At 33.9% G+C, this 11,947-nt stretch overlaps 2 protein-coding genes across 2 annotated transcripts in view; one reads left to right on the top strand and one right to left on the bottom strand.

The window, feature by feature from the left end:
* The window catches only part of LOC110115081 (myosin-6), a 48,901-nt gene extending 43,538 nt beyond the window's left edge, over nucleotides 1-5,363 (top strand). Inside the window, exons 32-39 of the mRNA XM_020848210.2 lie at nucleotides 753-890; nucleotides 966-1,036; nucleotides 1,120-1,219; nucleotides 1,321-1,377; nucleotides 3,793-3,849; nucleotides 3,950-4,030; nucleotides 4,529-4,611; nucleotides 4,860-5,363. Of these exons, the coding sequence (XP_020703869.1) occupies nucleotides 753-890; nucleotides 966-1,036; nucleotides 1,120-1,219; nucleotides 1,321-1,377; nucleotides 3,793-3,849; nucleotides 3,950-4,030; nucleotides 4,529-4,611; nucleotides 4,860-4,974 (702 nt within the window). The 3' untranslated portion in view covers nucleotides 4,975-5,363. The remainder of the gene's footprint in view (nucleotides 1-752; nucleotides 891-965; nucleotides 1,037-1,119; nucleotides 1,220-1,320; nucleotides 1,378-3,792; nucleotides 3,850-3,949; nucleotides 4,031-4,528; nucleotides 4,612-4,859) is intronic.
* Nucleotides 5,364-6,111: 748 nt separating this feature from the next.
* LOC110115085 (Werner Syndrome-like exonuclease) overlaps nucleotides 6,112-11,947 on the bottom strand; it is a 15,202-nt gene continuing 9,366 nt past the window's right edge. The window contains exons 2-6 of the mRNA XM_020848214.2: nucleotides 9,957-10,136; nucleotides 9,589-9,719; nucleotides 9,331-9,492; nucleotides 6,524-6,634; nucleotides 6,112-6,436 (exon numbers count right to left, since the gene is read on the bottom strand). Of these exons, the coding sequence (XP_020703873.1) occupies nucleotides 6,398-6,436; nucleotides 6,524-6,634; nucleotides 9,331-9,492; nucleotides 9,589-9,719; nucleotides 9,957-10,136 (623 nt within the window). The 3' untranslated portion in view covers nucleotides 6,112-6,397. The remainder of the gene's footprint in view (nucleotides 6,437-6,523; nucleotides 6,635-9,330; nucleotides 9,493-9,588; nucleotides 9,720-9,956; nucleotides 10,137-11,947) is intronic.

The raw sequence follows: 11,947 nt of genomic DNA, 5'->3' as shown, positions 1-11,947 counted from the left end.
CATGCCGTCTAGGATCAAGAGCTCTGATACCAAATTGATACGCCTTAGGTTTCACAAATTAGGGTTTGCCCTAATTTTCCTTCTAGGATGATATTTCTCTACCAAATCAAAGTTAATCCAAAACAAGAAGAATGAGAGGAAGAACAAAAGAGCTTTGCATTAATCTTCCCCCCCCCCCCCTTCCGCCTCCTGTAGACCCGCGAGGGTCTGGGATAGCCGGTCCATCAGATGGTTGTCAGGCGATGGTTGGAGATGGATGATTAGAGATGAGTGAACAAAGTTGGGAAGCTCCTCCCCTTGTTTTCTTATTATTATTTTTTTGGTTCTTGAAACAAGGCTACAAAGCATGCTATGGAAGATGCTATAATATAGCATGGTTAGCATGGTGCAATTTACTTGTGCGAAGGTTAGTTGGCGCACCCCAATACTTTCTATAGTGGGGTGCATCATGATTTATGATGTGGGCATTGTGGGAGAGAAGCTAAGTTTGGCAAAGTTATGCTTGCATTCATCATTTTAGACATATTCACCTCCTTGATCCTACTCTTAGGCTGTCAGCCTGTAATTAGCTTTTTATAGAGGGGTGTTAGTTTGAAAGAGGGGAGTGAGAGACAATTATCAATGTCCTTTTTTTATGCTCTGAAATGTTTGTCATCCTAGTTCATAGTTCTTCACCTGTATACACTGCATTTTGCTATCTCATTTTTTATATAAAGAACTAACCCTTGAAATTTTTATTATTTGTTTATAAGGCACCAAGAACAGCGAAATCAAGCATGCTCAGAGGATCCAGCCGCTCTGGATCATTTGGTCATTCCGGCCAAACCTCTCACTGGCAAAGCATAATTGAGAGTCTCAATAATCTTCTCAAGACACTGCAGCAGAACTATGTGAGTTTTGTGGATGAATGTTTTGTGTTCCACTGTTCTGGACTGGAAATCTATACTAACCCTCTTCAAATTTAGGTACCTGCAGCTCTAATTCAGAAGGTCTTCACTCAGGTTTTCTCATTCATCAACATGCAACTCTTCAATAGGTGATTTCTTACTTTAGGTTGCTAGCATTTTCTTATTTTTCAGACCTGAAAGTATTATTCTTATAAAATTTACTCTGCTCTAGTCTCCTACTCCGTCGTGAGTGCTGTTCCTTCAGCAATGGGGAGTATGTAAAAGCTGGCTTAGCTGACCTGGAGTTGTGGTGTGCTCAAGCAAAACCCGAGGTAACGGGTTAACTTTTATTCTTGAGAACTAGAAAATTTGTAGTCTCTATGGACAATTTTTTTAAGATTAAAATTGTGTCTGATGTTTACTTTTTTTACAGTATGCTGGTACGGCCTGGGAAGAACTGAAGCACATAAGACAAGCCGTTGGATTCTTGGTAAGAAACTCTCTATTCTAATGATTTGTAAACTTGATCTAGTTAAATAACCAAAATTTTATTTTGGTGGCTTATTAAGTTATTCATGCCAAACTAGTCTTTTTAAACTATTTTATTGTGCATAATTCTTAATGATTATGCCTTATCCCAAGGTGTAGATTTTGTGATGTAAGATGAGATAAGAAGCGTTGTTATGAAGTTTTAAAATGTAAATCGTCATTATTCTTTTCTGTTAAACCAACTACTGTTGTGACTAATTACTAGTCGAAGCTTAGCAAAGAGATGAAAACTTGATGAAAGTTATATTTTGCCTTTTAACGAAATTGAGTGTAGCAAATTAAGAGAGGAAATAACGTGCAGAGTTGAAAAAAGAACAATGATAATGTTAGAGTAGCTTTATGGTACAAATTTAACTAGCCTGAAATTTGTAATGATGAGATCAAAGATAATCTCCATGAACAATTCTTTACTTTGAATGTTGACTCCTTCCCAGTAAGCCCTCCAAGGTAAGCACGCTTACACTCCTAGGTGTTTCTCACTTGAAGGTGAAAGAATTTCAGTATTTAGCAAAATCTTTCATTCATCAACAACCACCTACATAAGCCATCACATTGGGCATTTATCACAAGAGTAAGGAGACCAAGTGGGTGGCTGGGCAATGGCTTGGGTAAGGAGATTGGAATATCTGTTTTCTAAGAAGATGCTTAAAGCATAATTAACTTTTTATGTTTTCCAAGGGAAGGAGAGGATCAGTGGTTACTGATTTGGCTTGAAGGAGGAATTTAGGTTGGTTTAGATTATGATAAATGCATAACATATAAAAAGCCCATACAATACATAAAGTTCTCGACATACAAATGTCACTAAAAAAAATACATGACAAAGACCCTCGGATACATCAAATGAACAATCTAATGATTACAATGGGGATGGCAATGGTAATACATCAACTTTTCCCAGCATCAAAGGATTCATCTTGCCCTTGATTTTCTTGAAGCAAATCGGGAGAAAGTTTTTGAAGCTTCCTCAAGTGTCAACCATGAATCATCCAGTAGTGAACGACCCTTAAAGTGAAAAGGTATTGCTAGACTCCATTATTTGCATTAGAAATGATCTAATCGTTTGAGATCTGATAAACATGTTGAGACCTTTAATGATGAGTCAGCAAGGGCACTACCTGCATGTCAGTAGTCTTAACTACAAGAAAATATATTGATGAATATCAACATAGGATCTTAAATGATGATAATTAAGCCACAATCACTTTGCTAGCAATCATGAATTGATGAAAGAAACATATTATCATAGATGTTGTTCTTATTAAGGATCATCACTCCTCAATCCACCTGTCGCCATTGAGGAATAATGTACTAAGATATTTGCCAATGCTCTTGGACCTCACTATTTTCCGAACTTTATAGCAAATTGAATCTAGCTGATATATATGTTCTAGCTTTAAGGACAGTAATTGCACAGGCAAATATCCATATTGAAAATTTAGCTGTATTTATTTATATGTTTATTTGATTGTTATCTGCTTCTCAATTATAAATAAATGGGCTTAACATATTGAATAGACCTAGCAAATATTTCCTCTCTAACATTTGATGTTCTCAATTCTCGAATTAGAAACCTAATTCAGGAGTACTTAAAGATAAAAAAATTCTAATTCATATTGATGATATCAAATTTGGAACTTAATTTCTATTTTATTGTGAACTTTTTTTGTGCAAGACTCCTTTTTTTGAAGAAAATTTTCAACTTCAAATTTGAAACCATAATATTTGAGGAATTGATTAGTGAATGAAGAGAGATCAAAGCGTATATTGTTAATTTTAAGAGGATTAAAAAAAAATCCAAAGTAGACTTAGACTTCGTTTGGGACGGCATTCTTATTGCTTTTTAAAGTAGTTTTTTAGTACAAAAGTTAAAAATTTTGTACTAGAAAATTGCTTTAAGAAGCAGGAAGAAAGCTGTCCCAAACGAAGCCTTAATCTACTATATGATTCAGAAATTCAAATGCACTCACGTTAACCTCTTGTCCTTGTAGTATTGTGTGAAGAAATTACTACAGATGCTATTATCTAGGTATTGAAACAGTAAATCTCATATGCCCAATCTTCACTTCATCACCAGAACATCTTAAGATTTTTGCAACATTCCTTTATTTTGCATATAATTGTTGGTTTGCTTGCGTGGAAATTGAATCTTACTTAATACTAACAAGTGCTGAGAGCAAATTAAAAAAAAAAAAAAAAAGTGCTTGGAGCAAATTCTTCAAGTACTATAAAAAATTATTATTTTTACCTCTTCTCTTCTATTAAGTAAATTTAAGAAATGAATGGTTTATGGCATGTAACCGCAAGCTTTTTCCGTTTAACTCATTACACTTGAAACTCTTCTGCTGTCGTGCAGGTGATATTTCAGAAGTACAGAATTTCCTATGATGACATAGTCAATGATCTATGCCCGGTATTATTACCTTTTTCTACTCTTGCATCATGCAATTAGAAATAAGTATTGTTATTTATAAGTATTCTGTTACATATTTGTACTTTGTTATTCTCTGCAGGTTTTAAGCGTTCAACAGCTTTATAGAATATGTACACAGTATTGGGATGATAAATATAACACCCAGAGTGTTTCTTCAAGTGTAAGTGTTATAATATAATGCATATTAATTTTGCTAGAAATTCAGTTTTGCCTGGCATTTTTGGTTTGTTTTTCAAATCATATTTTATTCAGGCATTTTAACTATTTTCTTTTTATAAAATTGTTATTAACATCTGGTGGATCAGTAATTATGCAACCCCCATAGATTTCTTGAGTTTAGTTATTGTACCTCCTATAGTTTATAATACTTATAATATTTAATCTCTCTAATTATAGTTATTGAGCGTGCCAATTTATTTATCATAAAACTTGAGCCCGAATCTTTTATTTATTTTATATGGGAAGCATAGAGCATTTTATAATTTTTTAAAGGGGATTTAAATAGATGCCACTCACTAGTTACGTATTTATATATCTAACACCTAAAATCTCTTATTTACATGAATGTTGATAATGTATGTATCGACACACCCATTAGGCTGTAATAGTTGGTATAATTTTTATGATTAATATGAATTCCTCTATGCTCAAATTTCAGGTTCTCTCCAGCATGAGGATTTTGATGACAGAGGATTCAAATACAGCAGTAAGCAATTCATTCTTGCTGGATGATAATTCCAGGTAAAAAATCGAAGCTTTTAAATCCCAATTCATAGTGATTAATTATTCTGTGCGAACGCCGAATGCCGTCCGGAGATCAACCAAAATGCATAACATCACCCCCTCACTCGGTACTGCTCGGTATCGTTGACATGGTGTATTATGATTGGTCTTTGGATAGCGTTCTGCATCCGATTTCCGCACAGAATAATTTCTCTTGTCTGCTATACTCTGAATACTTTAATGAACCTTGATAATCCCTGCTTCAGTATACCCTTCTCCGTCGATGACATATCAAGTTCCTTACAAGAAAAGGACTTTGTAGATGTTAAACCAGCAGAAGAGCTTCTTCAGAATCCAGCCTTCCATTTTTTACAGGACTGAGCGCCTCTGAGAATGCTCCCCTTTTTGTTCCCAGAAATCATACACAGCAATCTCCAGGCTATGTATATCCACCCATTTTTCGGTATATTGTTATATTTGTTCCCCGTTTTAAATTTAAATATCTGTTTATTCTTCTCATTTTTTTATGCCCATTCGACGCCAGAAATGTAAAATTATTCTTTGTTGTCTGTATAATTCTTTTTGAGACCACTATAGGCCTTGTTTTATCTTCCCAGGTATTTGGTTTTGTCAAGTTGTAAGCAGTTAAAAAAGAGTTATCTGAATGATATAATGCTATAGAAGAAATTTACTATTCTTTCTATACTTGGTCAATGTTTGTAAAGCAGAAATTCTGAAATTATAATATTTTCTTTGTTTTGTTTACCTCATTGATTGTGCCATTGGGTTGACTGCAAGCAGCTCATTGACCTGTTTGAATGAACTGATCTGAGGGGTCATTCTTGGAAGAATTTTATTGACATGTTGTAATGGAATGTCTACAAATTTTTAAATTTATTTTTAGGATGTGTAATATAGAAGTTGTTTATAATATGAAAATGAAAGAAGATTGTTTTTTTATTATTATGAGTTTAAATAACAGTTTTTAATTAATTATTTATTATTTCTAAGAAAACATTACCTTTCATATTATAAAATTGTTCTGATAAAATTTATCAGACATTTCTGATAGCATCAAAACCTTCTAAATATTATGGTCATGACTAAAATTATTGCTTTTTTTTGGCCATTTAGGTTGTGCTGTCTAGAGGTGAATCATAACGAGTCATGTCACCCGGCACACAGCGGTACATAATCGTGATACACAACAAACGGGTGATGTGGCGCGTTCTAATTCGCTTCCGAACGGCATCCACACAATAATTTCACTAAAAATAGGGATCAAAGTTTGACAGGGCAAGCATGGATTTAGAGTCTACACAAGTTAGTTCATATGGTTTAGCTTCGTTAAATCTGACCTTGAGGAATTTCTCTAATTACCACAACTGATGTCCTCAGATTTACCCAAAAGTTTCAGATAATAGCCATGAGACATAATCTGCAATTATTTTGAATTATAATTGATAGAATAACTGCAGAATTGCTATTTCAAGTATCAAATATCTTACCAAATTTAAGTGAGCAGGGGGCAATCTTTACTTCCTTCACTGCAATAATTAATTTAAGAGCTTTGTCCATAGGATTTCTGTTCCCAGAAGTTCTTGTCAGGTACAACTTGTTCTTATGAGCACTTGCTATGCTACACTTGGTAAGCCCTAATGCTAACAATTGTCATAATTTCTTCCAACTTTACCTTAGAGTTTGGAACCATACAGATATATGGCAATTATGCTGTGCTGACTAACTGAAATTTCACTTCCTGCATTGAGAGCTGATATTTGCAAAATATTGGGTTTCTCCCAACCTAAGTTTTAGGTTTTGGATCTGGAAAGGTTTTCAGAATCTGGGAAGCCATTATACAAGAACAAATTGTGTTAAAGCTACAAAGAAGTATGTTCAAAAGAAAGCATTATCCTTATAGAGACTGTACCTGATACAAGTACCAAGAAGCAAAAGCATCTGTAGCAGCGTAGTGAAGTTGGTCCTTTGATAGCTCACTGGCTTCCCAATCCCCCATTCTTATTTTATTCGACTTCAATAACTGTAAGGAAAAATGTAGTTATGGGTCTTAAGGTGATTGTCTGGGCTATAATATAGACAAGAAGTCCAAAAAAAAAGAAGTTTTTCTCATTAAGTTTAAGAACTAGTAAGGATATAATGCTCTAAACATTTTCCCTTTAAAGGATAAAATACGCTAAAACTTAAGGAAAGTAATATATATATATATATATATAAGATTGAAAGATTGATAACAAAGGGATATGCATAAGTAAAAGTGGATTGATAATAGGATGAGTAAGCAGTTGATCCGATCAGTGAGATCCTAATAATAAGCAAATTTCAAGGATTATGAACAATAACTTTCAGAAGATATACTAGCCTTCAATCCTTGTCCAATATACAAATCATACTATATCTACTATATTAATTAACACTTGGACAACGTAAGAGAAGGATTTGATGGTCCTGCTAAACTTTATTTCTTAGATCAAAATGAATCTCTTCAGAAAGAGAATTTAATAATAATAAAATTTGTCATCATCTACTAATTTTTTAATTATTTCGCAATTCGCAATGCTTATTACTTTAAATGACCAAGAAAATAATGGATAATAGACTAAGCATGCTTGTTCAACGTGCAACTGATAGGAAGTGGTTGCTGAAATTAAAAAAAAGCCTTAGCTGAAGGTCTGTTTTTAACAAATTCAGAAAACCAACGACCAAAAACTAGGAATTTACACAAGAATATTTTCTATTGAAATTTTTATGAAAGAAAAGACAAGATACAAGTGGATCTTCAGTCAAAGAGGAAGATTCGGCTTTCCCAAATCACTAGCCGTCGACTAGAGCTCAAATATCCTAAAAACAATCTAAATTCAGCAAACACCACCTACCCCAAACCCTTAAAAAATAACATACTCAAAGCAAACAATAAACAACAAATACCCAAATAGCCTCCCCCAATTCCCTCAAATTTTCTTAATTATTTCTCCCCAAATCAGCCCTCAAATCAACACCCAAATATGTCCTCTTAAATTAGGAACATTTCCAAGTGTAAGTTGTTCTTAGATTTTATTAGTGAGGAGACGTTCTCCGCTCAATGCGAAAAGGATCAAAATTGTCCATTAAATCTTTACAAAATACCAAAACAATCCCTAAATAAATTAAAAAATCATTTTAATCCCTCAAGTCTTTTAAAAAGAATTAAAATAATCTCATGGCGAGACTTTGATTCATCTTTAAAAAGTTGAGGGATCAAAATGAACATTTAATATAGTTGAGGACTATTTTGGTCTTTCATAAAGATTCAAGGGACCATTTTGATCATTTTCTTTTCATCCCATTAATTACAACCAACGGGAAGATACAATCCTACTCAAGGCAAATGTTGTCTACTAAAGGGATGGCCAAGGAAATATCAACCCCTAAGTAGCAATATAAGGTTATAGTAAACCTATGATGTGGGTCCCAGTCCAAACAGTAAGTGACAAAGAGTGTGATGCGAACTTAGCAAGATCAAGTGGAACTTCAGATAATCCGTCCTTATATTTCAAGCCTCCTTAGATTCTATCCATTGAATCTAAGCCTATATTTATAGCAATATAAGGTTATAGTAAACAAAAAGTGGCCTATGTTTCAAGCCTCCTTAGATTCTATAGGAGATCGACAGGGAGACGGCGTGGACTATAGGCTGATGAGAAATAGGTCTTCTAGCATGGATAAAGATAGGAGAGGAGTATGACCAACAACTCAAAGAAGAGAAGGGGAGATACAGAAGTACCACTAGAATTGGAAAAATTGAATTTAATTCAATTGCAAACTTGAATTAAAAACTAGTACATGAGATCTCCTATTTATAGTCTACAGGAGATCATGAACATAAAAAAATGGATGGTGCAATGTTACTACTATCGTGTTATAATTTATAGCATTCTTCTAAGAAAAATAGAGTTCCTCAAATTTTAGCACATGCTTTTGCTTCCTCTAGGCGATCATCCCTTGTGCTCCAATTTTGGCTTCTAAGTTGAAGGAAGTGGTCAGCTTCCTCCTCGTGCCATTGAATGATCACTCATCTTTTCTTTCTAGGTTTTCTAATGTCCTCCTGAAATCTCACACCAAAATCCCTCATTATGGTCAGACACTTCTAGATTTTGGGTTCGTTGACATGTGATCGTCTCATTGCTTGACTTAAATTTGGCTTGGTGATGGTTTTTGGTGATAGTGGTTTGTATGTCTCGTTATTGGATTGATGGCTTGTTGTTAATTCATATTCAATGCCATTAGCTTGCTTTGCTTGTACCTTTCAATTTGCACACCTCAGCACATCTTTTGAGTCTTGTAAGAATCTCTAGGAGTGTAATAGGCAAGTGATATTGTATCTCTGAGATCGTTTTGGATCAAGCGTGCTTGTTTTATATTAAATCAATCATTCATTGGCATTCTACGTTGAGAGAAAGTCATCAACAGCCCGTCATATCAAATCGGTATCAATCCTTAATTTTAAATTTTGCTTCACATACCTTTATACAAACCAGCTGCTACTAATTGTAAAACCTTCGACGGTTAAATTTGCAAATTTAAATGTTAGAAAAAGAATAACATAAACATGAATAGAGATCAATCTCAACACTTGATCATTCAAATGTAGTCCTATTTATTTATTACAAGTATTATCTTGTGTATTACATTTTAGAAAGTTGAGGCTAAACACAATCATGAATAAGTCATTTGAATTACCTGTTTGCATGTAAGCATCTCTATTAAAGAACAAAGTCCCCAATTCTTGGGAGCTCCACCAAGCTTGAAATTTGCATATCTTGACAAATCTACTAACGATGTTAAACAAACATTGTAGTCCCTTGAGATCTTTGTTGCATCATTGGCTATTCCTATTCCAACCTTCGTAAAACCAAAAATAACGGATTGAATCATCTGTGCTAGAATAAATTAACCACTACGCAAAATAGGTTTCTTGTTTTATAGGTGCAAAATTACCTTGAAAGATGAAGAATCCTCCAAGAGTGATTTCAATATAGGGGGTATACCAGAATGAATAATGTGCATAACATAACAATCAGAAGAATCCATGCATATTTGCAATACAGCAGTTTTTCGAGGTGCTGTCCCTGGAAATCTCAAATTATGTTTAAATGAAATAGCTACTCAATTTTCATAAAACTAGTAGATAGTTCAGTCTAAACAATTCTTTGCTTTCCAAAATAAAGGGATAGGATTAGGACTTGGAAGCTTATTTACCAATATACAAAAAAATTCTTATATAAATGAACGAATTCCAATGTTTTTGCATGTTGAATAAATAAATAGAAGATAACTTTCAAAAGAAAAGGCACCATGGAACCAACCTTTTGAGAAAATAGGTTTCCACTCTAAATCAAATCCAAGAGAGATTTCATTTGCATCATGTTTCAACTGTTCAATTTTATCCAAAATCTCTTTTGTTGTTTGCTCCACCTCAGCAGAGGTTTTGCTGTAGACAGTGCGTCCACCAAAAGTAAATACTGGATGCCTTGGTGTTAAATAAGCTGTCAATTTAACAAAATAAATAATTAGACAAGAGCTAATACAACTAGAGTTAGCAAAGTTCAATTATCAAATAAGCATCTAAAGAAGCTCCTTGCAACCAGAGTGTTTTTTGGCATCTAAGATAACTTTAAGGGGGAAAAAGTTAAAATTGTGTTTGGATCTTCTTGTATACTAGCCCAGAAATAGTAGATTTCAGTAATGCAAAAACTGAATATATCAAGATCAATCAAAAGTTCACTGAGGGCCAAACTTGAAAAATTGAAGGATTGATCCAGTATGGATATTTGACCTATTAGATATAAGAAAACTGAACAAATCAAGATCAATCAAAAGTTCACTAACCAAATGACTAGGTGGAGGAAATAAAAAGTTCACTAACCAAATGACTAGGTGGAGCCTATACTACTACTATATACTATACTATAGTAACTATACTACTACTATGACCTGATGATGAAGATGCTACAATCCAGCACGTATATGGTGCTCATAGAGGGAGAAGAAGAGCAATCAGTAGTGCAGCAAACAGCATTGCAAGGCTGCAATCGCTGCAGTATATTCAAAGGCTACCAGAGGATCCAAGTAAATTAGTGCAGTTCTCGTATTTGAAAAATGCACCAGAAGGTGATATTGTTCTCCAGGCTTTAGCTGTTAGTTTTTGGGGTGGGCCCTTGGTAAAGAAGTTTGAAGAAGCGGGCCATGGAGTAGTACACTGGTCAAGGCCATCTGAAGACTTTTCCAGTGGTAGTGAGCATGTTTTTGACCTTGATGGAAGTGTGTACCTGCGGAAATGGATGAAATCTTCAAGCTGGACATCTAGCTCATCAGTTGCCTTCTGGAAGATCTCATCAATTAAACATGGGATCATATTAGCTAAGAATCTTGTTGTGTCTGATCTAAACCTTATAGAACGAGCAGCATTGACATGCAAAGAAAAAAGCCGGAAAGTGGAGAAAACTCAGGCAACACTGGACGCTGCTATGATCAAAGGAATTCCCAGCAATATTGACCTTTTCAAGGTACTCTTTTCTTTTATAACACTGCATAAAAGCATTTTACGTTAAAAATGTGGCAGTTCTGTGTTATAATTCCAAGGAGTGAGCATGCTTCACTATAATTCTAGATGGTTTTAGAACTTATGTGAATGAAAGCTGATATGATATTTGAATAAGAATAATGAGTTGCAATGCAAATCAAAATTTAATGATGGACTAAAAGAATAGGTTTGATCATGATTATAGAGGTTTCATGACATGGAAAAAAATGTTTTTTACTTTTTTTTTGTGAGATTAGAAAGCTTTTATAAAGCTAACTATGACTAATTTATACAAGGCTAATGATGATGATGAGTTACTGTAATCCCCCACTCTTAAAACTAGAGTAATAATATTGTCTGTGATGTGATTCACATTTTTTCCCTATTTTGATGTCATAACAAGTAGATGTTATGATATATTTTGATACTGCAGTATGTTTAAGTTGCGTGAAAAACTTTGAAGTTGCTAATTTCTAGTTTCTATAATATGTTGCTATTTAATACTAAAAAAATATAGTTTGATTTGGCAATAGTATTGTACCTATATGTAGATAAATACGAACGCTAAATTGTGAAAGAATAATAGTGCAAATATTGTCAATCAAGAGGGCATACTAAATAATAATGATAAAAAATTTACAAATTACTAACTTTACATTTTGATATATCATCTACTATACTATACTATATACCAATGTTTAAAATTGCGTATTCGGGTATTGAGGCGTTTTTCATTCGTGAGGCGAGGCGTAAGCCTCATGGCGTTTTGAGGCG

This window comes from Dendrobium catenatum, unplaced genomic scaffold (assembly GCF_001605985.2).
Source record: "Dendrobium catenatum unplaced genomic scaffold, ASM160598v2 fragScaff_scaffold_1338, whole genome shotgun sequence".
Classification (NCBI taxonomy): Eukaryota; Viridiplantae; Streptophyta; class Magnoliopsida; order Asparagales; family Orchidaceae; genus Dendrobium; species Dendrobium catenatum.
This window is presented reverse-complemented; position numbering and strand designations above follow the sequence as displayed.